General features: G+C 35.5%; 1 protein-coding gene across 2 annotated transcripts in view; it reads left to right on the top strand.

The window, feature by feature from the left end:
- Positions 1-27,053, top strand: part of KIAA0586 — a 105,527-nt gene that overhangs the window by 60,438 nt on the left and 18,036 nt on the right. For both annotated transcript variants that reach the window (XM_079911887.1, XM_079911886.1), the window contains 3 exons: positions 3,713-3,890; positions 12,528-12,682; positions 16,250-16,358. In XM_079911887.1, coding sequence (XP_079768013.1) covers positions 3,713-3,890; positions 12,528-12,682; positions 16,250-16,358 — 442 coding nt within the window. The remainder of the gene's footprint in view (positions 1-3,712; positions 3,891-12,527; positions 12,683-16,249; positions 16,359-27,053) is intronic.

Below are 27,053 nucleotides of genomic sequence, written 5' to 3'. Positions count from 1 at the left end.
ATGGAAATTTACTTACTCCTTCTTATTGAAAAATGACTAAATTTTCTGCAACTTTACTTAGCTTGACCAAAAATTGATTTCACTGGAAAGATACTAGTTGTGATTGCTGTTGCTAAACTCAAGAAAGTACTCTCATAGCTGTAGAAACCACGCTGCTTAGTATAGAAACCAGTAGGCTGAGAGAGAAAGAGGAGAGAGAAAATGAGACAAACAAATGGCACAAAAACTAGTAGAAATGTCAGTGTAGTTTAGAAGTTCCACTAACTAATCCCGCTTTCCTTCATTTTGGAAATCAGTCATATTGGCTCATTTATTAATTCGATGCTCAGACTTTTCCATCTTTTTAATGCTGGGAAATTTCTCTCACTACTTTTTCAATTTTTTTCTTCCTCTCATTTTTTCCCCCTCTGGCTAGAACTATTATTTCCAGATATTAAAACTTCTGCTTCTGTTTGTTTTATCTCTTAGACTTTCTATGTCTTCATTCTTTCCTACTCTCTTCTGGGAGAGTTCTTCAATCTGATCTGCCAACCACTAAGTTGTTCTTTAGCCTACTATTTATCTGATTTATTATATTTTTCATATCTGATAGTCTTACTTGGTTCTTTTTTTAATGATTTTTTGTTTCACATTGTTAATATCTTTCTTTATTCCTTGTGTGTATGTATGTATGATTAATGTTTTTCACTTTTTTTTTAAACACTAATTGATTCCTCGAGTATCTGTTTCTTTTTTTCTTTTTTTAACATCTTTACTGGAGTATAATTACTTTACAATGATGTGTTAGTTTCTGCTTTATAAGAGTATCTGTTTCTTTTGGTATATGAACTCATGTTCCGGGGCCGGGGTGGGTGGGGTGGTGGCGGTGGGAATAAGCTATTCTGTGAGAAATCGTATTGCGTAAGGACGAAAATCAGGCCATAGTCTGTTCCTGTGAATATAAGAAGAGAGGAGGAGATGAGCCCCAGGGATGGGCGTCTCAGGCAGCACAGAACCACTGTTGATCGTGGCCACTGCTGTTTGCTGGTACTCTACCGTTTAGTGTTTCTGATGGTTGTTGTGTCTTTAAAACCCTTAGCAAGAAGTTTCTTTGGGAAGTTTTGTATTCCTGTCCTGGGGTGAAGAAGGGAGAGAGTGAAGGAATGAATGGTCATGGGTTCCTGGTCAGATGTCACCTATAACTTTTTACCCCGGCTGGGCCTTCATGCTCCCTGATGTTACTCTGGGGTACTAGTATCTGCAGCCCAGATTGTTGCCAAGATCTTTATGGTTAAGGGACAAGCAGTGATGATCTCACGTTAATGAAGGAAAAAGGGAATGACAGCAGCACTTTGTACCAATCTTTCTTCTCACTAAACCTCCTCTAGCGACCCTCCTCCTCAGGATGCAGCCCCTTTCTCCCCACACACACCAAGTCAAGCTAGTCGTCAGTCTTTCTTAGTGGTTTTTCACAACTTTTACCTAGTTCTCAGAATCCTGGTTTCTTCCCACATATGTAGTTACTACAACATTGTTTTGGGGACAGGGAGCTGGCAGCCTTTGTTAGTGTGCCATCTTGGCTAGACCAGAAGCCCAGAAGTTGGAAGTTTATCCTTTCCAGATCTTTTTCTAAGCATCTAAGCATTTGCATATGTGTGGTTGTGTATGTTTGTGTGTGGTCATGTGTGGATAATTTTGAGGTATGTGTATGTGTTTTTCTGCCATCTGATTCTTAAAATTTAACTATAAATCCTAAAGATCCACCATATCCTTTTTATCTACCATGTAGTATACCCTAGTTTAATTATTCCACTGTTGAAGGATTTTTAGATTGGTTCCAATTTTTTTTCTCTCCAAACTGTAATAAGAATAAAACCCTTTTTACATTATGAGGAATTGCTTTTCTATAGAAGATGAGGGGTGGAATTACTCAAAAGGCACGAGCATTTATAATTTAAACAGACACTAATAAATTGCTTTTCAACTATATGAGATTCCTTTCCAACACCACATATGATATATATATATATTTTTTTTTTTGCGGTACGCAGGCCTTTCACTGTTGTGGCCTCTCCCGTTGCGGAGCACAGGCTCCGGACGCACAGGCTCAGCGGCCATGGCTCATGGGCCCAGCTGCTCCGCGGCATGTGGGATCTTCCCGGACCGGGGCACGAACCCGTGTCCCCTGCATTGGCTGGTGGACTCTCAACCACTGCGCCACCAGGGAAGCCCACATATGATATTTTTAATTTTAAATTTTTGCCAGTCTGGTTAACAGCGACATTTAGTGTGTTATCCTACATTTACAGAACTATCAAACATTTGTTTTGTTTGTAATAAGAACTGGTAGTAATGATACATTTGTAAGTTAAAATATTGCTTTGGTAAGAAAATAGTAACCATTCTTTGTGCTTAAACAACTCTTTGCCCAGAGGGAGCATCAGGTCAGTGAGAGTAGTCTGATGACAAAACTGCAATTTGTACATTTATGTGGATGGGCCAGGTGTACTACTAGAGATCATAGGTAGCCTAACTTAGAATTGACATGAGTCTGAGCTTTGAGTATAATATTAAAATGATAACTGCTTATGAGTACGAGAGCATTTTGTGAATAGGGAAGCTAAATCTTCGGTAGGGTCATAGAGTATTAAGGTGTTAAGTAGTTCAGCAGTTACAAGTACCTTAAAAAAATTGGTTCACAACAGAGAAGGTACTATATATTGCACAACATTTATATGGTAGTGGCAGAGTAAAATAGGCACTGTGAAATATTTTTAATTAATTTCTAGGGAAAATGTATCTGCTGTCATTCTAAACTTTGCCCAAGAATCTCCAAGGGTTTTATATTAATTGCAAAACAATCTTTTTCTTTTTAAAGAGTGTTGAGCAACTGGTATTCTTAAAGAAAAGTCAGATTACAGGATAAGGGGAGCTACAAATCTGTAGAGGATAATTAGGGCAAATTGTAGAAAATCTTGAATGATGAGCTAAACAGTTAGATTTTAGTTTGTAATCAACAGAGTCATCAAAGATGTTTCAGCAGTGATTTCTTCATATATTCTAGTAAAAAAACTCTACTTGATTGAAATTAAACTCCTTTTAATAAAAAACATGAGAACTCTCATATACTGGAATTTTTATCCAGTTCTTGATTAGTAAACTCATTTATTAGACTATCTCCAAGTCACAAGATGTGCTAGTGATTAGGGCATATTATTTTTAATACCAAAAGAAAATAGAATTCAACATTTTTTTAGTTTTTATTTATTTTGTATATTTGATAAACATATTCATACTTTTTGTACATTTTCATCAGTTGTTTTATTATAAAGTTCACACTAGCAACTTTAGCCAATTTTCATTCATAAAGAACAAGAGGTGAATTTTCTATTCTTCTAATTAAGCTGTATGAACAATGTATAATGTGTGACAGCATTTAGTGTTTTAAATAATAACATTTTTCCGGTGTGTTTTATTGTTGTCTAATTTGGAGCTTGAAGAAAACAGATAATGGGTATTTAACTTCATAAGAAATAAGATATGGAGAACAAAGCCTGCACTTAGATATCTTATTAAACTAACTTTCCTGTAGCGTGTATGTGGCATAATAAGGACTTCCTAAAATAGCTTTCAAGCAGTCATGTGGTCTGCATCATGATACATTTGACAACTATTTCTTGTTTTGACTTGATTTTAATGTAATGTTTGTAACAATGGTTTCTACTTTTTACAGGACTTGGAAAACAGTGTAGGTGAACTTAGTGAAGGACAAAGGCCCAGGCTGACAGCAGCAGCAGAGAACATCTTAATGGGACATTCCACCTATATGCAGCAGCCTGTAACTAATGCAGAGTCTTCAGATCAAAGATGTGCTCCTAAGCCATTATCTCAGCAGTGTGCCACAGTTACAGGTATACACCAAAATATTGCTTCTTGATGTATTGTCTGTTAGAATATTCACTTCGAATCCCATCATACTTTTTTGGTTACTGTTTCCATGTTGAATGCTGTATTTTGTATTATAATCTACAGTAGTGTTCCTGATCTGAATTAAGAAAAGCATAACTATTTTCAGGTAGGGGCTTACAAAATTTCCTTATTAAAAGGGGTATTCATAATTGAAAAGTTTGATAATGACTTTTTCTATGGTATTTATAGCAGTATTTCCCCAAAGTGTTGGTACGTGAATCACTGGATGGGGCATGAGATAATTTTGGTAATATGCATGTGTCCACCTAAAACTTTTTAATAGTGATGTATTTATTTTAATATATACTGGAAAAATATAACCAGCACATCAAAACTGTGACATAACAGATCTTGTGTAGGACAGTGTTAAATTAGGTAGTACTGTAGAAGTTCAGTCTTCTGACTCAGTGCTCAGTGTACTCAGGACTGTTTTGGAATTTTATTAACTAAAACTTTCTGCTGTAACACTTTGGGAATAAGAGTAGAATAGAGAATACCAATTTCTAGCATATGTAGTTGATTTTCATTATCTATAGTACTTATGTCCTATAGAGTCACCAGAAACATTGAATTAGCAAATACTGAGCCACTGCTTCTAGGGGAAATACAAGGTTAGGTTCCTGTGAGCCTCTGATTATCACATTTTTGACAGTTGATCAGTACATAGCTTTGTTTTATGTGTGTTTCTATTTAAGGACACTTATTTAATATATATTGTTGATTCATTAACATTGAACCTCACGGCCAACAGCACTTAACTCATTCCTGAATGAAACTTATCTAACACATATATTTTTTCTGTAAGGCCCGTCGCAGCCTTCTTGCACTTAGGTACACTAGAGAGCACTTCTGCACTATGTTTGGGGGCAATTTTAAACACCCACAAAATCACCAACAAAGCATTCAAAAATGTGAAAAATGTGTCACTAAATAGCGAAAAAGAACACTTGTTCACAGTGTAAGAGCTGATAAGAAAGCAGAGCAGCACCGTGTTCAACCTCATCTGCTGAAGTGTGTGTAGGGTGATTCAGGTTTCTGCTGCTCTACACATGTCCACAAATGACTGCGAACATGCTGTGAGTATTGATTTCAGGGTTACAAATAAATTTTATCAGATAGGTGAATTTGCAGAAATGGAATCTTCAAATTAATGAGGATCAGCTATATTCTCATTTATTGATTTTCTCATGCCCATTGCTGCATTCTCTTAAATGAAAAGAACTTCTGGAGGTATGCAGATTTGCCAGAAGTTGGAAGAGGAGATGCTGGAAGTTAGAAAAACATTGGCACAAAGTATGAGCGAATACCTTATCATTCATATCTGAGAGACATTCAAGACTGAATTTTCTATGGGAATGAATGTAAATTAATATTTGAATTATTTATTTTATGCACATAGTAAGAGTATTAATTTTTTTACATTTTTAAAAATCAATATTCAAAGTGGCATTAAAATATGACTTCTATATTTGTATCCAGCTAACAGTGCAGAGTGCAATTAAATAGAATTGACACTAGATGGCTCTCGCAGATCACTTGAGAGCTGCTTGGTACTTGGCGAACAAAGGTACTTGTTAAATTGTTACAGAAAATAAAAATAAATAATAAATGTTATAGAATAAAATCCATGAGGATATATCCTGTTTAGCCCCTCCTTATACCCTGGTATCGCCTAGCAGATTACTTATAGTACAGTTCATTTTTAATTGTAGGCACGCTATAGATATTTATTTAATTTAATTGGAAAAAATAATAAGTAATGTGGCATAAGATAGAGCATATAGATGGGTCAGTATGACAGAGTGGCTAAGAGTTTGAGCTTTTGGAGTTTCAGAAATCAGTTTGAATTCCTGCTCTGTATTTTTGGGCAAGTAACAATCTTTCTGAGCCCAAGTTTCTTCATCTATCAAGTGGGGATAATATTAATGTATTAGTTACCTATTGCTGTGTAACAAATTACCCCAAAATTTAGCAGATGAAGACAGCAAACATTTATTATCTCACACATTTCTGAAAGTTATGAATCTGGGAGTAACTTAGCTGCATGGTTCTCAGGATCTCTCATGAAGGTGTAGTCAAGCTGTTGGCTAGAGCTGCAGTCATATGAGGGCTTCAGCTAGGGTTGGAGGATCTATTTTCCAAGCTCACTCACATGGCTGCTGGCAAGATGCCTCAGTTCCTCATTACTGGAACCTTTCTATAGAGCTGTCATGACATGGCAGCTGGCTTTTCCCAGAGTGGATGATCTGAGAGAACGTGAACAACCAAGATGGAAACCACGATGTCTTTTATAACCTAGTCTCAGAAGTGACATGCCATTACTTCTGCCACATTCTGTTGATAACACAGACCAATCCTGGAATAATATCGTAGGGGACTACAGAAAGGTGTGAATACCAGGACCCAGATGTTAGGGGACCATCGTGGAGGCTGCTTATTGCAAACAATATCTACCTCCTAAGGTTATTGGGGGTGGGTAGTAGGTGACAATGCACATAAAGTAGTTAGCACTGTGCTTGGCACATGGTAACTGTTACTATCTTTAATAATGCTTGGAGAATGTAAAAATATCAATACCTTCTCAAATGTATTTAATGGAACCAGAAACTATCCACAGTTGCTTAAAAGGAAGGTGCCTATAGAGAGCTAGTTTGTTCCTCTTGCTTTAAGTATTTTGTTACATTATGTTTACTGTAGAAGAATGAGTCCCAGTGTATCACTATTTCTGCTGCTGGCTAATCTCATGCCTTTCATGTTGATTTTTAGTAACTTTGTTTACAGAGGCTCAGCTATTCTTACCTTGCCTGTCCCCACCCCTGCTCATTTTCAGAAAGCATCCTATTTGCAACCTATAGTCCCCTATCACTGTTTCTAATTCTGAGGCTTTCACATTGGGTTGAGTAACAAAAAGATGCTAAATAAGGTTTGAAGAATTGTCTCGAGAACCCTAAAGTGTAAACTGGTATTTCGAACAAACTGTGAGGACTCTGGGACTTACTACCAATTATAGCTCTTCATTTACTCAGAAAACTTGTATTGAGTACCTACTGTGTACTCGGTACCAATATATTAGTACAATATTAGGGTCTTGAGATGCAGAGGTAATAGACATCTGCTCTCGAAGTTTACAAACTCGTGTAGAAGAATATGAGACAGGAATTTTAATACTGTGTGATTAATGCACAACACAGACTGCTTTGGGAGCGCAGAGGAGGAACAGCCCACACATGAGAGCTCAGAGAAGGTTTCCCACAAGAGCCAATGTGAAACTGAATCTTAGAGAAATCAGCCAGATGATGAAGTGTGATAAGCACGTTCCAGTTTATTCATTTACTTATTCAGAAAATATTTTTTGAGTGCTTGCTCTGCTCTAAGCACAGTCTAGGTGGTAGGAATATAAAACCTGGTAAGGCCTTATCCATAATGAATTTTTTCCCTAGTAGAGGTAGTAGAGAGAAGGCAAAAACATGCAATAAATTACTGTAGTTATTGTGAAGCAGTCTGTATGGGATGGGAGTACAGGTCAGTTGTAACTGGGGAGGGCAATCAAGAAAGACTTCATGTGTGAGGAGCTAACTTGAAATGAGTTCTCAATGATGAATAGATGTTTGCTGTGTAGTAAGTGTAAGAGAAACTTCCAAGGCAGAATATGCAATGAGACAAGGGGATAAAGTAAAAAAAAAACAAAACAGTGAAACTTAAGCAGGGAAATGTAAGTACTTTATCAGTGAATTAGACTTTAGGATGCAATGGGATTGGAACAGTAGCAGAAACCAGGTGGATATAGATAATAATATCAAGTGGTTTTTCGATTTACTCTAAGACAGTAGAGATTCGTTTGTGTGCAAAACGGAAAGTAATTCCAATCTTACTTTATATTTATGCCCATGGAAAATTCAGTCTTGAATTTCTGTCAATTCTGAATGTTTTGTGATATTCACAGATCCATTAAAGATTGGATGTAAATGAGTGACATGATCATATTTGCCTTTTATTTAGCAAGATCATGTGAGGTGCAGTGTGTTGGATAGATTGCAGAGGATTAAGACTGGAGGCAAGGAGCCTCTGGCTTAGACAGTTATTAACGTAAACCTGGTGAGACATTATTCAGCAGCGAAGAAATATGAAAAGGGAGACTTGAGAGACATTTGAGGAGGAGAGTGGACAAGACTTAGTTGAATATGAGAGGTACAAAAGAAGGGAGGGTCTAAGATGACTCCAGGTTTTTGGCTAGAATGATTGGATAGATGGTATTTCCATTCACTGAGGGAGGGAGGGATTCTGGAGGAAAGACAGAATTAGGAGGAAATAAGAATGAGTGGGGTTTCATCTATGTGGAATTTGAGGTACCTTTGGGTTTCATACAAATGGAATAATTTATTAGACAGGCAAGAACCAAAGCTGCTGCTGGCACTGGCAATTCAAGCAGACTTAGTCTTCTCTGAAAGTCTACCATGGTTGCTTTTTCAAAGCAGTAAGATTCTAGAAAAGTAAAATTAGGGATTTTAAGTTATGGTTAATTAAATTTGTCTTGAATGGAATAATACTTTAAGTGTCTCTCTTACAAAGGGCTAACTAACGTACATTACACTCAATGAGCATACTTTTTAGAAGTGACACATCAAGTTCAACATTGTTGTGATTGCTGTCATGGAATCCTTTCCTGATCCCTTATCACTGGGTTAGGTACCGTCAAATATGCTCTCTGTGTAGTCCTCTAATGTCGCCTGCCTAATGTTGCTCTTATCACACTGATTTGTAATCTCACTTGAAAATGGAGACTTTATCTTGTCCACTGTCATAGCCCTGTCATCTAGCAGAGTATGTAGCATAGTCAGTAAATATAGGTTAAGTGATAGGGTGTCATATGAGCTGAAAGCTATTATGCACTTTTAATGCTTTTGGGAGATGTTTGATTATACACTTTCTTTGTTTCTATATTTAATTTTTTTCTTCTTTTATCGCAATCTACCTTGTGTCCTTTTTTTTTTTTTTTTTGCGGTACGCGGGCCTCTCACTGTTGTGGCCTCTCCCGTTGTGGAGGACAGGCTCCGGATGCGCAGGCTCAGCGGCCATGGCTCACGGGCCCAGCCGCTCCACGGCATGTGGGATCTTCCCGGACTGGGGCACAAACCCGTGTCCCCTGCATCGGCAGGCGGACTCTCAACCACTGCGCCACCAGGGAAGCCCCCTTGTGTCCTTTCCAATTAACTTTTTTCCTTACACCCATACGTCAGCCACATATCATTTTACATAAAAATAAAATACGATTATATCATATATTACTTTAAGTTATAGACTTTTTTTGAGTGCTCTTCATCTACCCCTCCTCCTCACATTTTCTCCTGTCCAACTTTATGCCTTAACTCATGTTAAGATTCTGGTATGTAACCTTCCTGGTTTTTTTTCCTTATGCATATATAATAATTATATACACACACACATACAGTATACATGATAGGTACATACGATGTGTGTGTATTTGTTGTTATTTTACAAGTTGAGATTGTGTCATGCACACTCACCTGCATTTTGTTTTCACCCAGTAAACCCTGCAGAAATTACTCAAGGTCAAGTAGTAGTGCTTAAATTCATCTTTTTATTGACTTTTTATCCACTTTTAGTATGGATTTCCGATAATGTATTCAATCATTGCTCTGTTGATGAATATTTACTTTATTATCATTTCGCCCCTACTGTAAACAGTGCTAAAGTAAATATTCACACGTGTGTATCCTAACATATTGCTGCATTCTATATTTAGGGAATAGTTTCCCAGAAGTAGTTACTGGGCCCAAGGGAAAATATATTTAAAAATTTAAAAGAGATATACCAAGTTGCTGTCTTAAAAATTTAAATTACTTTATTTTTATTAGTAATATATTACAACCTTCCCTCTATATCGCTTCCAGAAATTGTGTTTACTACTATTTTTATTTTTGTCAGTTAAAGTATAAAGATATGGCTGACTACTGCTGAGTTTATGTTTGTTGGCTATTTGTATTTGCTCTTCTGTGAATTACCTACTTAAGTTTTTCCCCCGTCTGTTAGGTTCTAAGTTTTTCTTGTAACTTTGTAAGAACTATTTCTGTATTTTAGATATTTTCTATCATCTGTATTGCAAATGTCTTTTCCCAGATTTGTACTTTGTTCATTGACATTATTTATATTCTTTTCCATATAATTTAAAAAATTTTATAGAATTATTTACATCGTTTATACTTCCTGTGTTTTCATCACATGGTTAGGTTCCCCCAATATAAGCTTATACCTGTAGTCTCAGATTCTTTTTGCAAGTTCATTATTTAGTATATATTTATATTTAAGTCTATCTGGAATTTATTTTTGCAAGTGGTGTAAGGTAGAAGTTCAATTTGATTTTCTTCCAGATAAGTAGTCAGTTGTGCCAATTATCATGTATCTTTTTCCTACTGAATTAAAATATCAACCAATTTGTATATTAAATTCTCATAGATCTAGGAATTTTTTTCTTTCGATTCTTTATTCTAAGTATTCTAGATTCCTTAGGATCTAAAACACATTGGAATACTGTGTCTTTATGGTAACATTCTGTTAACAGATAACATTCTGTTATCTGATAGGGCAAGTTTACTTTTTAAAATAAATTTTCCTGGGGCTTCCCTGGTGGCGCAGTGGTTGAGAGTCCGCCTGGCGATGCAGGGGACACGGGTTCGTGCCCCGGTCCGGGAGGATCCCACATGCCGCGGAGCGGCTGGGCCCGTGAGCCATGGCCGCTGAGCCTGCGCATCCGGAGCCTGTGCTCCGCAATGGGAGAGGCCACAACACTGAGAGGCCCGCGTACCGCAAAAAAAAAAAAAAAAAAAAAAAAGTCCTGCTTTTCTGGACAATTCTCAGGCATTTATCCTTCCATATAAACTCTAAAATTATGTTTTTCAATTAAAAATCACCCTGATTGGAATTGTGCTAATTTATATATTAATATTGGAAGAATTGACATTTTTATATGTATGTATAAAAATACATTTTATGTATTTTACTATTTGTCCAGATCTTGTTTTGTGCTCTTCAATAAGATTTCATAATTTTCTTCATTTTCTTCTTCTATACCTTTCTTAATTATTTTACAGTTCTGGTCACTATAGTAAAAGATTATTTTTCTGTTTCTAAGTGCATATTGCATAATATAGAGAGAAACCAATGACTTTTGTATATTTTTTTAGTATCCAGTCATAGTACCAAATTGTCTTATTACGTCTAATAAAATTATTTTTCCTCACTAGGGAGTCTAGGGCTTTCTAGGTATATAATCATATATAATCAGTACAAAAAGTTTTTATGTGTGTATGAATTCTTTTAATTCATTTGCCAGTCTTAAGAAAATGTAGGAAAAGTGACATAGGAATAGAAAAAGCCATATCAGAATATAAAAAGGCCAATGTGAGGCTTGGAACAATGGTTGCTCTAAATGATGCATGTTATTACAATTATTTAAATTAATCTTATAAATAAAATGAGAATAAAACAGGTAATAATTTTGAGAAATTGTTTTGTGTAGATCAAATTCTGGAAAGGTAAAACTTAAAAGTCAGTGTATGTATTCTGCTTTATGTAAAACCCACCTAAAAATATAGATTAACATAAAAAAACCAGAGAGTGCTTATTTGCTAAACCTAAGAAATTGTCAACATACTGCTTTTAAATAGAAAATACCTGTGGGGTCTTTAAAATGTCATTTCTTTTAAAACAATTTATGTATATTGCTTCAGGTCTATTTCTACTGATTAAAATGAGACTGCATTGTGCTATATTTAAAAGGTGACCATTAATTAGGAAAAACAATTTTCTTAGAAATAATTTAGCGAGAATGTGAAATAAGGAACAGTGACTAGGAGTTGAAAGATGAGGATTTTAGTTCCTTTTCACCTCTTAGCTCTGATATTTTGACAGTTAACTTCCCTGAGCCTTACAGTGAAAGACAGTTATAAAACTATCGGATCCTCCTGCCTTACAGAATGATTGTGAGGTTCAAGTTAAACGAGATATTATATGTGAAAGTGCTTGGAGTATAAAATGTAATGTAAATGTACAGTGATATTATTAGATAAATATTTATCTCTGCTCTTATTGTCTTCTTTTTATTGATTTCATTGAGATGCCATTTGGTTGAGGAAAAGAGGAACTTGATCTTTTGAAGAAAAATACCAGAACAGAGCTAAGCAATACCAACATTTTCTAGTCAGGAAATTGCCCCTTGATTTAAGATTACATTTTAGATGGAAAGTATTCTATTGACTCTTATTGATAGAAAAAGTAATCTGGAGTGTTAGGAGTTGGTGTGTAGGAGTGAGTGTTGGGTGTGGACTGCGTGAACAGCTTGCTGATTGGAACCTTAGAATAGTCCACAGATTTGTTTGAACATAGGTACTTTTTGCATTCTCTATGAGCTTTGGTTTTAATTGCAGTGAAGGCTTGGTGACACGTATTTTCTGTTGAAGTACTTCTAATTCAGCAGGTAAGAAATATTGGTAATTTTAGCCAATTTTTCTTTTTCTAAGAAATAATTTATTTTAACTTTTTGTTTACATACTTGATAACAGATGATATTTATGAAGATTTATGTGCTAGTCATGGTCCAATGAGTTTGGGAGAATTGGAGTTGCAGCCAGATCCTCACCTTGCCCTTCCCACAAAACTTCTGACAACACAAGAAGATGATGTTAAATTATCAGTAGCAGCTGAAGATTTTCCTCAGGTACCCAATTAATAGCACTTGTACTTTACTTAAATCAGAATGGTAACAATATTGCCTTAGCATAGAACACTGTCAAGAGCACAGTCTTTGGAGTCAGACAGCCTCAAATCATGCCTCCTTTTTTCACTAACTCAAGCCTGGCTATAGATCTTAGCTCATCCAGTCTCTAGCTGTGACCTTGAATACATACTTAGTCTTTTTCTAAGCCTTAATTTCCTCATCTTTAAATTAAAGATTAAAATAATGTATGTAAAAATGCCTATTACCAAGTTAGATAGCTATTATCATTTACACCTCTATATTCCCCTGCAATATCTAGTTTAGTAGTTTGTGCATAATAGGTACTCAATAAATATTTATTCTTTTAAAATTTGTGAAGTGTGTTACCGTGAAAGTATGAGATATTTCATACTGAGTTAAGCCAATGACCCATGCAATCTTGTGTACTGAAAAAGTAGGATAATTACTCTCCAAGGTGTAAAAAAAAATGCTCATGTTAAATTAAATACAGTTTTTTAATCTGTGTATTCTCACTGTAGATTAATTTATTCAATAAATAGTCATCATGGTATGGTATTGTGTTGCATTGCATGGTGTTGAGGGTGAAAGCCAAAAGTATATAAAATAAAGATTGCTTATGGAACACACTATTATGTAGGGTTCAGTATTAATAACCTGTGACCAAGCAAAGATCAGGAAAAAACTAGTCATGAATAAATATCTGTTAATTAATTCTCTAATAAAAGAAAAATTGTTTGTGACCTTGGGTTAGGCAAAAATGACACCAATAACACTATCCATGAAAGAAAAAAAATTAATAAACTGGTCTTATCAAAAACAAGAATATCTGCTCTTCAAAACACACTGTTAAAAGAATGAAAAGACAAGCTACAGATTGGGAGAAGATATTTGCAAATCACTTATCTGGTAAAAGGCTTATATGCAGGATATATAAGGAACTCACAGAATACGATATTAAGAAAACAAACAATCCAATTAAAAAATGGATAAAATCTTTGGACAGATACCTTACCCAAAGAAGATATACTGATGGCAAGTGAGGACATAAAAAGATTCTCAACATCGGTAATCGTTAGGGAAATGCTAATTAAAACCACAAGGAAATACTACTACACAGGCATTAGAACATCTCAAATTAAAAAGACTAACATGCCAAGTTTTGGCAAGGGTGTGGAGCACTTAAACTCTCATATGCTGCTGGCTGGGAATGTAAAATGATTCAACCACTTTGGAAAAGAGTTTGGCAATTTCTTTAAAAAGTATTGATAAAATGTACACCTACCATATGACCCAGACATTTCACTCCTAGGTATTTATTTACCCAAGAGAAACTACCACATATGTCTAAGCAAAGGCTTGCACATGAATGTTCATAGCAACTTTATTGGTAGTAGCCCCAAACTGGAAACAACATAAATATTCATCAATTGCTGAATGTACAAGTTGTGGCATATCTATAAGATGGAATACTACTTAGCAATAAAAAGCCACGGATGGACTTCCCTGGTGGCACAGTGGTTAAGAGTCTGCCTGCTAATGTAGGGGACACGGGTTTGAGCCCTGGTCCGGGAAGATCCCACATGCCATGGAGCAACTAAGCCCGTGCACCACAACTACTGAGCCTGTGCTCTAGAGCCCACGAGCCACAACTACTGAGCCCGTGTGCCACGACTACTGAAGCCCGCGCGCCTAGAGCCAGTGCTCCGCAACAAGAGAAGCCACTGCAATGAGAAACCCATGCACCACAACGAAGAGTAGCCCCTGCTCGACACAACTAGAGAAAGCCCACACACAGTGGCAAAGACCCAACGCAGCCAAAAATAAATAAATAAATTTATTAAAAAAGAAAAAAGCCATGGACTATTGATACATACAGTGACATGGACGATTCTCACAAAAGTTGTGTTGAGGGGAAAAAGCCAGAACCCCCACTCCCCCAAAATAGTGCATACCTTACGATTCCACTTACATGACATTCTAGAAAATGCAAACTAATCTATAGTTATAGGAGGGAATTCAGGTTATTTTGAGCTTGGTGGATATGTTCATCGTATTATCTTGACTGTGATGATGGCTTCATGGGTATATACATATGTCAAAACTTAACGAATGATACACTTTAAATACATGCAGATTATTGTCTATCAGTTATACCTCAATAAAGATATTCTAAAAAATAAAAGAAAGATTGCTCTCCTTTAATTATTGGCCTGTTTTAAAATAAAACTGCAAGGTGTTACCAGAAGAACGGCTTCAAAAAAATTCATTTGTTAGATTTCTTTTATTAACAGAGAAATATGGCTAGTACTAATACTAGCACACACTTGTTTATAGTGCTTACTCTGCCAGAGGCTGTTCTAAGTTCATTACGTATTAACTCATTTGATCCTTTTAACAACCTACTGAGGTAGTTATTATTATTATCATCCCCATTTGATGAATGAGAAAATAGAGGTATTGGGGGGTTAAGTAACTTAACCCAAGGTCAAAGCTACATAATGACTTAGCCAAATTTGAACACGAGCAGTTTAGCTCCACAATACTCAGCTCTTAATCCCTGTGGTTAAGGAAGGGAGCCAGTAGGAAGGTTCTAAATTGAAGCAGCACAAAAGAGTCATAGTACCCATCTTAGAAATACACACCAAAATAATATTTCCTTCAGGGAAGAAACCTATATGACTAATGGCTCTAAACTTAGAAGACCAGAGGTGAGGCTAGTTGTTATTATTGCAGACTAAAGCTACTCATTTTTATCTGTAGATAAATAAGTACCTGCCAGAACTGGAGTGGTTACATTTGAGTCCATGTGGACAGGTGTTTCACATTCTCCTCTGCTTGTATCTGTTGTTAAGAGTTCAGAGATACCTTTTTAGGTTCCTGTCAGATTATATCTGACAGTTGTTTTCAGAGACTCATTCATAATTAGGCTCATAAAACAGGAAAGGGGAGAAAGAAAATGGCTAAAGTCATCACAATTTGTAATGTGTGATTGTGAAGGAATTTGTGACTACTGTAAATTTCAAATTTCGTTAGGTGGTAGTAAGGAAGAGAGATGATGGGGCTTATGGTAGAGTGTACTTTTCTTGAATGGCAAAGGAGGGTAACAGTACCTACTCAACACTTGTGAGAATTCAGTGATGTTATTATATATAAAAGCTCTTTGAAAATTGCAGTGCATTATGCAGATTTTCATTTTATGCAAAAATGGTTATATGGAAGTGCTTACAGTCAAATTAAGTTTTTATCCTGTCTAAATCCATCATGTATGTATCTAGAATAGTTGGTTTATAAGTAGTTCTGAATTCTCTAGGAAAAATAGAAATGATTTGAATATCTGAAATCTGTGTATATTACCCAAATCTTTTGAAAGATTTTATTTGCAATATCTTTTCTTTAGTAATATGTACTCCATCACCCATTTGGTAGTTAGAAAGCATGCATGATATCCAAATTTTATATAATAAACACCTAAATAATTTAATTGCTCAGATCTTTTTAAAGTAACTTAAAAAATAATATTATGACTTCATGTCTTAAATTCTTCAGTACCAACAAAAACAAGACCAAGATGTTAAGCAAGTTGAACACAAGCCAGTTCAAAGTCGTTTAATACGTGTAAGAAATAAATGTGATATTTCACTTTCACAGCAACAAGGTAAGATTTGTTTCCTTGTAATAATATAAGAGTTTGATATATGTTGTGAATTGAACACATATATAATGAGAATTCTTTTATATAAGTTTTATTCTTATTCTCTAGGGGTTTTTTTGTTTTCTTTGATTTAGCCCTTTGGGATAAAGAATCTGGTATTGTATTTGAGTATATTTGTTAGTTCTCTTTACCAATAAACACTATTTCTAATGGATTTTAAAAACTCTTAGGTAGTATTTTTATTTTAATCTTACCTTTTGGTTCTTGTACAATTGAATGTCAGTGTCTTTTTATCTATGTATAAGTCTGTATCTGTATCATAGTTGTCTGTTTTAAATTATAATATAAAGGCAATGGTTATGGTTGTTGAGGAGCTTTGTAAAGGCTATTTATGTTGTGTGGCGATTTGATCAACAGGTACAAGTTAGAAAACAAAGAACTCATGTTAGATGCTATCATATGAATGAACTTTTCTGTACTGCTTGATTACCAAAATTGTGTGGCTAAATGATTCTGCAGTCAGCATCCCGGCATTTGATGTTGTCTTTGTGTTTCTGCAAAGCTGTTGGCCTTGTGCTTAGTTTGCCTTCTTGCTTCTTTGTCATTTAAATTTTATATAACCTAAATTCTGAAATTTGGCAGTAGAAATTAAGATGTCTTCTGTTTAAAAACTTTCTGTCTACAGTCCAGGTAGAAGTATTAGGAGTATTTTGAGCAGTGGAATGTTTTTCTTCACTTTTGTAATTGTGTTTTTTTATCTCATATATTGAATGCCAATATAATTACAAATGTAACTGTTTGGCAGTTTGGGGAGGACCTAAATGAGGAAGTGCTTAAGATTATGTTATATGAGGTTTAGGTTTTTACTTTTCTGCTTGTTTTCTGTTCCTTTCTTGCTCCAGCTTTTCAGAACTTTCCCCTCCTGACCGCTTTTTAAAACCTAACAGTGGTACAGTAGTGTTAGTGTTATATCTTAAAATCCTATGGAAAATTACCTGTAACACTTTCCTCATTGTGTTTAAAAATTAATCATGACAGTATATAGATATAAGCAAATGAATATTTCTAAGATAATATCAGGACTGACTTGATGTCCTTCTACTGAATTCTGTTACTATTCATGATCAATGACTGTATATTTAATTTGGTTTTTTTTTTAAATTATAATTTCTTAAAATTATAAATGAATTTTGTCTCCTTGGAGAATGTTGTATGATCATTTTTCTCACCTGATAGGAAAATACCTTTGGTAAGATTTTAAGGGTAAATACCTCTCTTTAGGAAAGTGGCATTGTTTTCAGTTTCACATATATGAATGTCTGACCACAAGATGGCAATATTTAAATTTTTGTTGACTTACAACGTCATTAAATAATAGTGTGCAGTTAACATTTAATGCCAGTAAAAATCATAAGAAAAATAAAAGAAACCAATGTGTTAGCTAGTAGGAGGAAGTTTTATTTAGAAAGAATCTAGAACAGTTGGATTTAATATGTGTAAAAATTATTTTCATTTAATTTTACATGCAATACAGAAGTTAGGAGAGCCGCAGGCCTATGTCAGTTTTAACCAAGATATCTTAACCAATATTTATTTATCTTAACCAAGATAAATAAATACCCAGTGGGCTATAGATAAAACATCTTAAATAGGAGCCAAGTGTTTCACTCTATAATTGATACATATCTCCATACTAAATACTTTTTGAATGAATACAATTCCCTTGGCAAATATAGTCAGTTATGACTTTTTCCCCTATAAATTTTGTGGATTTAATTTTTTTTCTCTGATGAAGCTCTGATACACTGCCAAATGTTTCAAAGAATAAGAGAGTCAGAGTGCCAAAATAATCCTCTAGGGCTTTCACAACTTTGAGTGACCTTGAAGGAATTCAATCCTATCATATACAAAGGGCTTGAAGATAATGAAGGAAATTCACCTTATCACAAGGGAATCAAAACCACATCTTTTCTGGAAGATAAATGCTTCTAAGAATACTTGAAGCCCAAATTATGGCTGTTTCAGGAAGAAGTATTATGTATTTCACTTTGAAATGCATAGTAGTTTAATATATGTATATAAAGAAATCAAGCCGTTTACTAGCAGTAGCAGTAGTTTAGTGATCATCCATTAAAAATTGACTGACGATATGGTAGGACGTAGGTTCTAGCACTATGCTTCTGGGATATCTTTAAAGTACTTGTCTCCTTCCTCTCCGCTTGATTATTACTTTCAGATTTTAATACAAAAGAGAGAAATTGAATTGAATTCTGAAAGATAATATCTGTTTCTTTTGGTATTTAATTCATTGGGTATATTTTTGGGCACATGATACCACTTATCTGATTCTAAGTCCTGATTAATGTGTCTAACAGTTTTATAGTGAAAGCAAACTTTTTAAGTAATTTAGTAAGTCATTAAAATTTTTTTCCCTTTCACTGTGCAGTTAACTTTCTTCAGTACAAATGAGAGACTAGTTTTCAATCCATTTATTTGTTATGAACCCAGGAACAATTAAATTCTATAAAGTGATGTATTAAAATAGTTCACTTTTAAAAATATTTTTCTTCTTTAGTTTTTCTCTTAAAATTTTAAGAACCGCATAATAAAGAATAATTAGAAAGTCAAATAGGCTATACTATAATCAATGGGGGAAAATTAGAACATATGTTGTATGGTTAAATGCTAGGACAGATTAGTTGTCAAAGTTGTTTGAAAACCACAGCATTCTTCAGTTTTCTTATTTGTAGATGAAATACGTTGCTCAGAAAATATGTATCAAAGTGCTAAAAGTAATTACTAATGTAATTGCACTAATTTATCAAAAGCAGGTTACATTTTTGTGGGAAATCACAATAGGTTTTTTTTGACATTATGTCCTGAGTTTAATTCCTAGCCATCGTAGCACCTTTTATACCTTAACATACAGTGATTGTGACTTTAGATATGTGAGAATTAGGAAATTCAAAGCTTATATATATTTAGAAGCCATTTCTAACCGTATGTGCAAATGAAAATTTTTGCTTTTGTATTTGAAATATACCTAAATTATAATAGCTCAAAATTACAGTTGATTTTAGTAATTTTAAAATCACAGTTAAAAGTTTTTTAAATTGATTTTTTTTCTCATAAAGTATGACAGTGATTTAAAAGCCATGTGTGTAGATCTCTGATAGGGAAGGGATGGGGCACAGAGTAACAAATCTGCCCAAAGTCCATGAATCCAAAGGTGTAATCTGAGTAAATGTGTCTTTCACAAATCCATGCTATTATTGATTAATAAAATAGAAATTCACTTTAAAATGTTGCTGAATGTGGGCGTTCTGTTTCCACCTAGGAGGAGGAAAGTGGAGAGTGTCTCTTCTCCTAACTGTAATAAAATGTCAGATAAACTCTAAAATCATAACATTTCTTGAACCCATCAGAGGACTTATGATGTACAGCAACTAAGTAGCCTGAAGTCCACGGAAAGACAGACTCCTCCCGAGATATGAGACACAAGAACCCTGTCACTGTGCCAGAGCACAGTTACAGGAAGAGATACCAGGCACCATACAAACAGATAAGATGTATTTGACTAGACTTTTCTTTAATGAATTGCTAAAGGCCAAGCATAGAGCCATTGGTAGCTACTGATACAAAAGTGGTTCACTCTCACTTGCAGTTCCTTCTCCACAGACCTCTAGAAACAGAAAGATTAGGAGACTGGAGAGATTCTTCTTCACTGGTGCAGGCCTGGAAGAGGAGAGTGGCCGCCACTGCCAGAAGGACTGAATTCTTTCCAGCATAACCCTGATACCAAAACCAGGCAAAGACATTACAGGAAAAGAAGATTATAAACTAATATCTCTCATGAACATAGACAGAAAATTCCTCTACAAAATATTACCAAATTGAATTGAAACTTCTTATTCTTCAACATTCAGCTGCATTTTCCTGAGTCCTTATTGAACCTTCAATTGAAAATGGCTTATTCATCCTTAACCCCACCCTCCAGATCTTTGGTGCCCGGAACATAATCATAATCTTAACAATAGTTTCCATTTACTGAAGCCTTGCTAGGCACCTTATGCTATCTCATTTATTCCTCATAATACCATGCCACGCAGGTAGTGTGGCATTTATACGAGAAAGGGTAAGATTCATGAAGGTTAACTAATTTTCCCAACGCACACAGTTTAGCAAATGAAGGTGTGGAATTCAAGCCCATATCTACTTGAGGGCAAAGCTGATGCTCTTTTCCTTGTTTTATACCATTTTATTGAGTAAGCACTTAATAAATATTTGTGTGACTTAACAGTTTGTGGCAAGAGCTGCCTTTACCATCGCTGTATTCTCCAGACTGATTATTTAAAGTTTCAGAGAAAGTGATATATGGGATAGTTTTGTGGTTTATTTATTAAGATAGGTTTTCCTATTTATTTAATAGACCTTGTTTCCCAACATAGCACTGTGCTTAAATACAGTCAATGTGTTCATTGAATTGAATTTGATAATTCATTCCATCATTTGCTTTTGACACCAAACAATGTTTAATGCTGTTATTTAGTAAAGGGTACAAGGAAGAAGAAAAGGTGAAAAATGAGAATAGTTCCTTATAATCATTTTTCAGTTGAAACTTTTGAATGTAGACATGGTACAGACAGCCACGGTGGAATAATGTAAAGTCAGTTTTACTTTTCTAAAAGATTTTGTCATTTCTTTTGTAGTATAAAAATTGTTCGTTCTTTGAGGACATATTAGTTAAGCAAGGGGAAGGGGCAACCAAGCATATGCTAAAGGGTAGAGAAAGTTAAATCGGGTTACATGTTAGTCAGTGGGCAGTATTTTTTAACTCTAAATGAAAGAGAAATAGTGTGAGCATTCATTCACTCATTCTTTTTTTTTAATTGCGATATCGTAAAATTTTCCCTTTTATAGTGTACAGTTCAGTGATTTTTAATATTTTTAAAAAGTTATGGAAATTCCAGAAAATTTTCTTTGCCCTAAAAAGAAATCGCATATTCATTAGTATTCATTCTCTATTCTCCCCTCCCCCCAGTTCCTGTCAACTGCTAGTCTACTTTCTATGTCTGTGGATTTACCTATTCAGCACATTTTATGTAAATGGAATCATACAATATGTGGTTTTTGTGTCTAGCTTCGTCAACTTAACATGTTTTCAGGGTTCATTCATGTAGCAGATGTCATTACTTCATTCGTGTTTATGGCTCAATAATGTTCCATTGTACATTTATTTTTAGGTCAGTGTTTTTAGCATCCTTTTTGTGTAAAGGACTGTAGAAGGTGCTTTGGAGCTAGAGAGATGGATAAGACAAAACATCCGCTCTCAAGGGATATGAAGAAGAAAGGGGGGCTTCCCTGGTGGCGCAGTGGTTGAGAGTCCGCCTGCCGGTGCAGGGGACGCAGGTTCGTGCCCCGGTCTGGGAGGATCCCATATGCCGCGGAGCAGCTGGGCCCGTGAGCCATGGCCGCTGAGCCTGCGCGTCCGGAGCCTGTGCTCCGCGGCGGGAGAGGCCACAACAGTGAGAGGCCCGCGTACCACAAAAAAAAAAAAAAAAGAAGAAGAAGAATAAAGGGGGTAGTTTGAGAAGAGTAATTTCTTTAAAACACTGAGTCTCAGAAATAATTCGTTAGAATACTATGAAATTCAAAAAGACAAACATCTTTAGGTAATCATACTGTCAAATTGTCACTTTTTTCTTATAGTGCTGAAAAAATAAACACATGGCAGCAAGTGTGTTAGGTCAACTTGCTGATTGTCTTTATGTATATACATTTCTTATATTTTCTGAATGGATGGAGGTGGGAGCGTAAACCATATGAGAAAAGACACTTTTCTGGCACATTAATGGATTTTTATCATAGATTATTATTTCAACTGTTTGTTCCTACAAGAAAGGATTTACACCTTTGATTTAAAAAATAGAAATATATACACACACACACACACATATATATATATATATAAAATCTAGGAGATAAATGTGCTTAACTAAGGCTATTCCCTAAAAATAAGCAAAATGCAAAGAGGATTGATAGGGAAAATCTATTTGAAAAGACACTGAAAATTATTCAAGGATTTCCATAACATTTTTGCTTGTTGGTGCTAAAGTGATTTCTTTTTCTATGTAAGAGTATTTTAATTGTGGAAATTATTTAATTTTCTTATTGTTGTAGAATTATTTATACACTGTGTATGGAGCATGTAGATTTTTCTCAAGTCTTTGATATTAAACCTGTCTCACCAAATACATATACCAGGATTGTTCTGAAGACTCACCAGTATTCCAGAAACCTCTGCAACCCTTTCATTGTTCTTAGCCAGATTTCCTGAAACCTGACTTTAAAGTTTTTATGCTATTTTTTTTAGAAACCAAATTGATGTAAAACCTGATTTAAACTCTTCATTAAACTTAGTAGCCTTTTTATTCAACAGCCACTGAGCAAAATTTAACCTTCCAAAATAATCACAGAGGTAAGTGTAGATTTGATAATATCTTTATATTTTAATATCAATGAAATACTGAACTAGGAGTAAGAAGATCAGATGCTACCACTAATCAGAATGATGACTTTTGGTTCTGTTGAACTGGGGATGATGCCGCTGCTCCCAAGAGCCAAAGGTCATAATTCTGATTAGTGGTAGCATCTGATCTTCTTACTCCTAGTGTAGTAGTATTTCTATCATACTACACTGCCCTCCTCCAAGTAAAACTAACAACATTGACAAGTTAGTGTATTACAGATGCTTTTCTTCCAATCAACAGAATAATCATTTAAATTTTTTGTGATTTTAGTTTTATATAAATAAAATACAAATTAGATAGACTATTTCAACCACAATAACAATGGATTATTCTACTAACCCAGCTCTACCCTAAATAAAAGAGAAGCTGGATTATTTCAATTCAGAATGAATTAGAACAGAGAGGTAATATTTTTATACTTGTAGGATGCACTACTCCTGGATTGTTTGTTAGTCTCTAATACATTGTCTCTCAAACTTTGACTTAAGAATCTCTTGCATTTCTAATTTAAAATGCAGATCCCTGGCTTTACTGTGAGACTCTGATCGGTTGCCTGAGGTGGGGCCTGGGAATCTGAATGTTAAACTAGCACCCCTGGTCATTCTGATGCAGAAGAAGAAGGACCACCCTTTGTGAAACATTGCTTAATGACTCCAGATGTTCATGCTGATGTCTGTTCTACTGTAGAATTTGAAGCACTACAGCATACAGCTTGTACTCTGGAGTCAGATTGCCTGGGTTCAAATCCTAACTCTGCTAGCTATTCACTAGCTGGTGACCTTGGGCAAGATACTTAACCTTTCTGTGCTTTTTTCATCTGTAGTATGGTATCTCTTCCAGAAGGTTGATATCCTAGTGGAAGACAGGTAGTAGTGCACTTAGAATAGGACTTGACACATATTAAGAGCTGTGAAAATATTAGCTATTATTAGCATGACTGTCTCCAGGACACCTCTCCTTTTTTGAATACCATGTTGTAATCAGCTCTTCTTTAACAGATAGTCGTTGAATCTATATTGGTTCTGAGCTTTAAGGACGTTGGTGAGAAAATGCTAGAGATGGTACATGTTCCATATAGTGTTAGGGAGATAAAGTGACTTTCAACAAATTTTTTTACTCTTCAGTGAATATATTTAAGATAATTTATATTTATTAAACCTTGAGGACTTAAGGACATGGGGAGGGGGAAGGGTAAGCTGGCACAAAGTGAGAGAGTGACATTGACATATATACACTACCAAATGTAAAATAGATAGCTAGTGGGAGGCAGCCGCATAGCACAGGGAGATCAGCTTGGTGCTTTGTGACCACCTAGAGGAGTGGGATAGGGAGGGTGGGAGGGAGACGCAAGAGAGAGGGGATATGGGGATATAAGTATATGTATAGCTGATTCACTTTGTTATACAGCAAAAACTAACAACAATGTAAAGCAATTATACTCCAATAAAGATGTTAAAAAAACAAAACAAAAACAAACAAACGAACAACACCTAGAATTCTTTTACAAAATTTTTAAATAGATTTGCATGTTGGACAATTAAATATAGTGAAGCTTATTAACCAGGATGATTTCCAATCTATAATCCTATCTACTGGCAAGTGACTGTTTTGGTGAATTGCGTTCTGTCAGCAGTTCTCTCATTTTTTAATCCAAGAGAGAAACTGATAACTCAAGAGCTCAGTAATCATTTATGAGCTGTTGCATCCTGATTAAAAGTAAGGATTAAAATTAGGGGCAGTATTGGGTACACATAAAGGTATTAAAATGATTAAATTTCTTAGGGAAAAAACCCTGTAACTCTAATGGCAAAAGGCGATATAATTTCATTGTCATTCCTAGGAACCTTCCTCATGTGTTCTTGAAAAACATTTTTCACCGTTTTATTGTACTTACATATTTTATTTTATTAAATTAATACTTTATTTAAAGTTTCTTATCCATAATAATTTTGCTTTTTACCACTATTATCACTATTATTATTGATGTTATATAGAATAAGATTTTATTTATATAAAATGCCCTCAATTTTTGCCTTTGGGCTCAGCCTTTTCCCTATCCCCACTCCAAACAAAGTTCTAACATCATCTGGGTAGGCTTAATACTACTAGCTTTATTACAGAATCATTAAAACATTTTTTTAAGTGGGAAAAATCTCCCAAGATCATCTTTTGCTACAAAAAACAAATAACATTGGTGAAGTAAAAGGCATATTTTTAACCATGTAATTCATATGTAAACATGTAATTCAGGCCTAATGGCAGCTTTTGAAGACATGTTCTACCAAAGCAAACCTGTAGTGATTTAGAAGTGAAGTACAAATGAGAATCATAGACACTGTTTAGAGATGGGAGAGACAAATTAAAATTTAAGCTGAGGACTATGAAGTCTTCTAGGCAAGTTTTATTGATTTTGAACAGTGTTTATGATGTCTTTAAGAAGAAGAAATTCCAAGGGGATTGTCTTTAAACAGTTCTCATTGCTGGTCTAGGGAGAATTCAAGTTATTGACTCTCTTATTTCCCTTATGTACATAGAGTGATCTCCTTTAAGGAACAGAAGAGATGAAGACCTGGACTTATATGATGTCATTCAGAAGTAGTAGGGTACTAATTAGCTGGAACTAAGTTCCCTAAGTTGGCTTTTTTTTTTTTGCCGTACGCGGGCCTCTCACTGTTGTGGCCTCTCCCGTTGCGGAGCACAGCCTCCGGACGCGCAGGCTCAGCGGCCATGGCTCACGGGCCCAGCCGCTCCGCGGCATGTGGGATCTTCCTGGACTGGGGCATGAACCTATGTCCCCTGCATCGTCAGGCGGACTCTCAACCACTGTGCCACCAGGGAAGCCCTCAATTCTCTTTTAATATATGCTTTTGTTTTTCTAAATTCTACTCTTTCAAATGTGTTTCAAAAGTTCTACTCTTTCATTTATAACTACTCTAGTTTCAACTTCTTATGGCTTTACATTAATCCTTGCATTTTTTTCCCCTTTTGGGTTGAAGAAAGAGCCGTGCTTTTTAAAACCTCCTTAAAGCTAACTCTTCCACCTGCAGCCTTGATCCCATCTCATTTCTACTCTTGACAAAGGGAGAGGGAGAAAGATACAATCCTGAGAGAAGGAAAGAGTGCAGAGAAAGGAAGGGAGGGAATAGGAAGAAGGGAAAAGGTGGGGTTACATGAGATAGTAGAGGAGAAAGGGAAGGGGGAGAAGGGGAAAGAGCAGGAGTGCAGGGGAATGAGGTTGGAATAAGCAGGATCATTCATTCTTATCTACAGAATGAGGGCTGGACTTGATGATTCTTCAGGTCAGTTGTGGCCATTCACATTTCATAATTCTATTTCTTCTCAACTCTCATCCTACTACACTTACCAGTATCTCCTAAGCTCCCCTCCGCCATGCCTTTCTCAATGTCTTCACTTGGAACTGTACCCTCCCTTGCCCACTTTCACCACCTTTCCATCCTAGAAACAAACATTCTTGGTCCACTTTGTGTCCCTGAAGGGCCCGTAGTATTTGGTATATACTTCACTTTTAGCCCTTGCATCATACCTTGTAGGATTATTTTCTTATAGCCTCTCCTTCTCTAGAAAGTAAATTTCTTAGAGACAATGGCCTTGCTTCATTCATCTCTGCACCACCTGCTCTCTAGCACAGCACCCTAAATGGTAGGTTCCCAGTAAATGTTTATTGGATCAAATGTATTAGGTAGTCTTATTCTCCCATCTAGTGCAAGGGCCTTGTTAACAGTTTTCTTCCTTTTTCTATTCATTCTTGAGTAGTTGCTATGTGCTGGGTGCTGTTGCAAACCTTGGGGATACTGTGGTGAACATACTAGTTGAAATCCTTGCTTTCACAGAGCTTACATACTTGTGTACATCATAGAAAAAAGTAAATTAATTTACAGCAATTTCAGATGATGTTAAGTGTTGTGAAAAAACATAAAAGGTTTACAGAAGAATGCCAGGTGTCAACGGGCAAATGTGGAGTGACTACTAATGTTGGAAAGTCAGCATTTTGTAACCATCCTAGTAAAGATTAGATGGGGCAAAGGTCATCAATGAATGCTAAATGTAGAGGGAAATTTTAATAAAGAGCAGGATATTTGCATGGTCTTAAAGTATCTCCTCATAGATTGGTTCATTTAGTATAAAGGGAAAACATAGGACAGTACCC

This window comes from Stenella coeruleoalba (assembly GCF_951394435.1).
Source record: "Stenella coeruleoalba genome assembly, chromosome: 2".
Lineage (NCBI taxonomy): Eukaryota > Metazoa > Chordata > Mammalia > Artiodactyla > Delphinidae > Stenella > Stenella coeruleoalba.
Note: the sequence above shows the minus strand (reverse complement) of the source record. Positions and strands in the feature narration are given on the sequence as shown.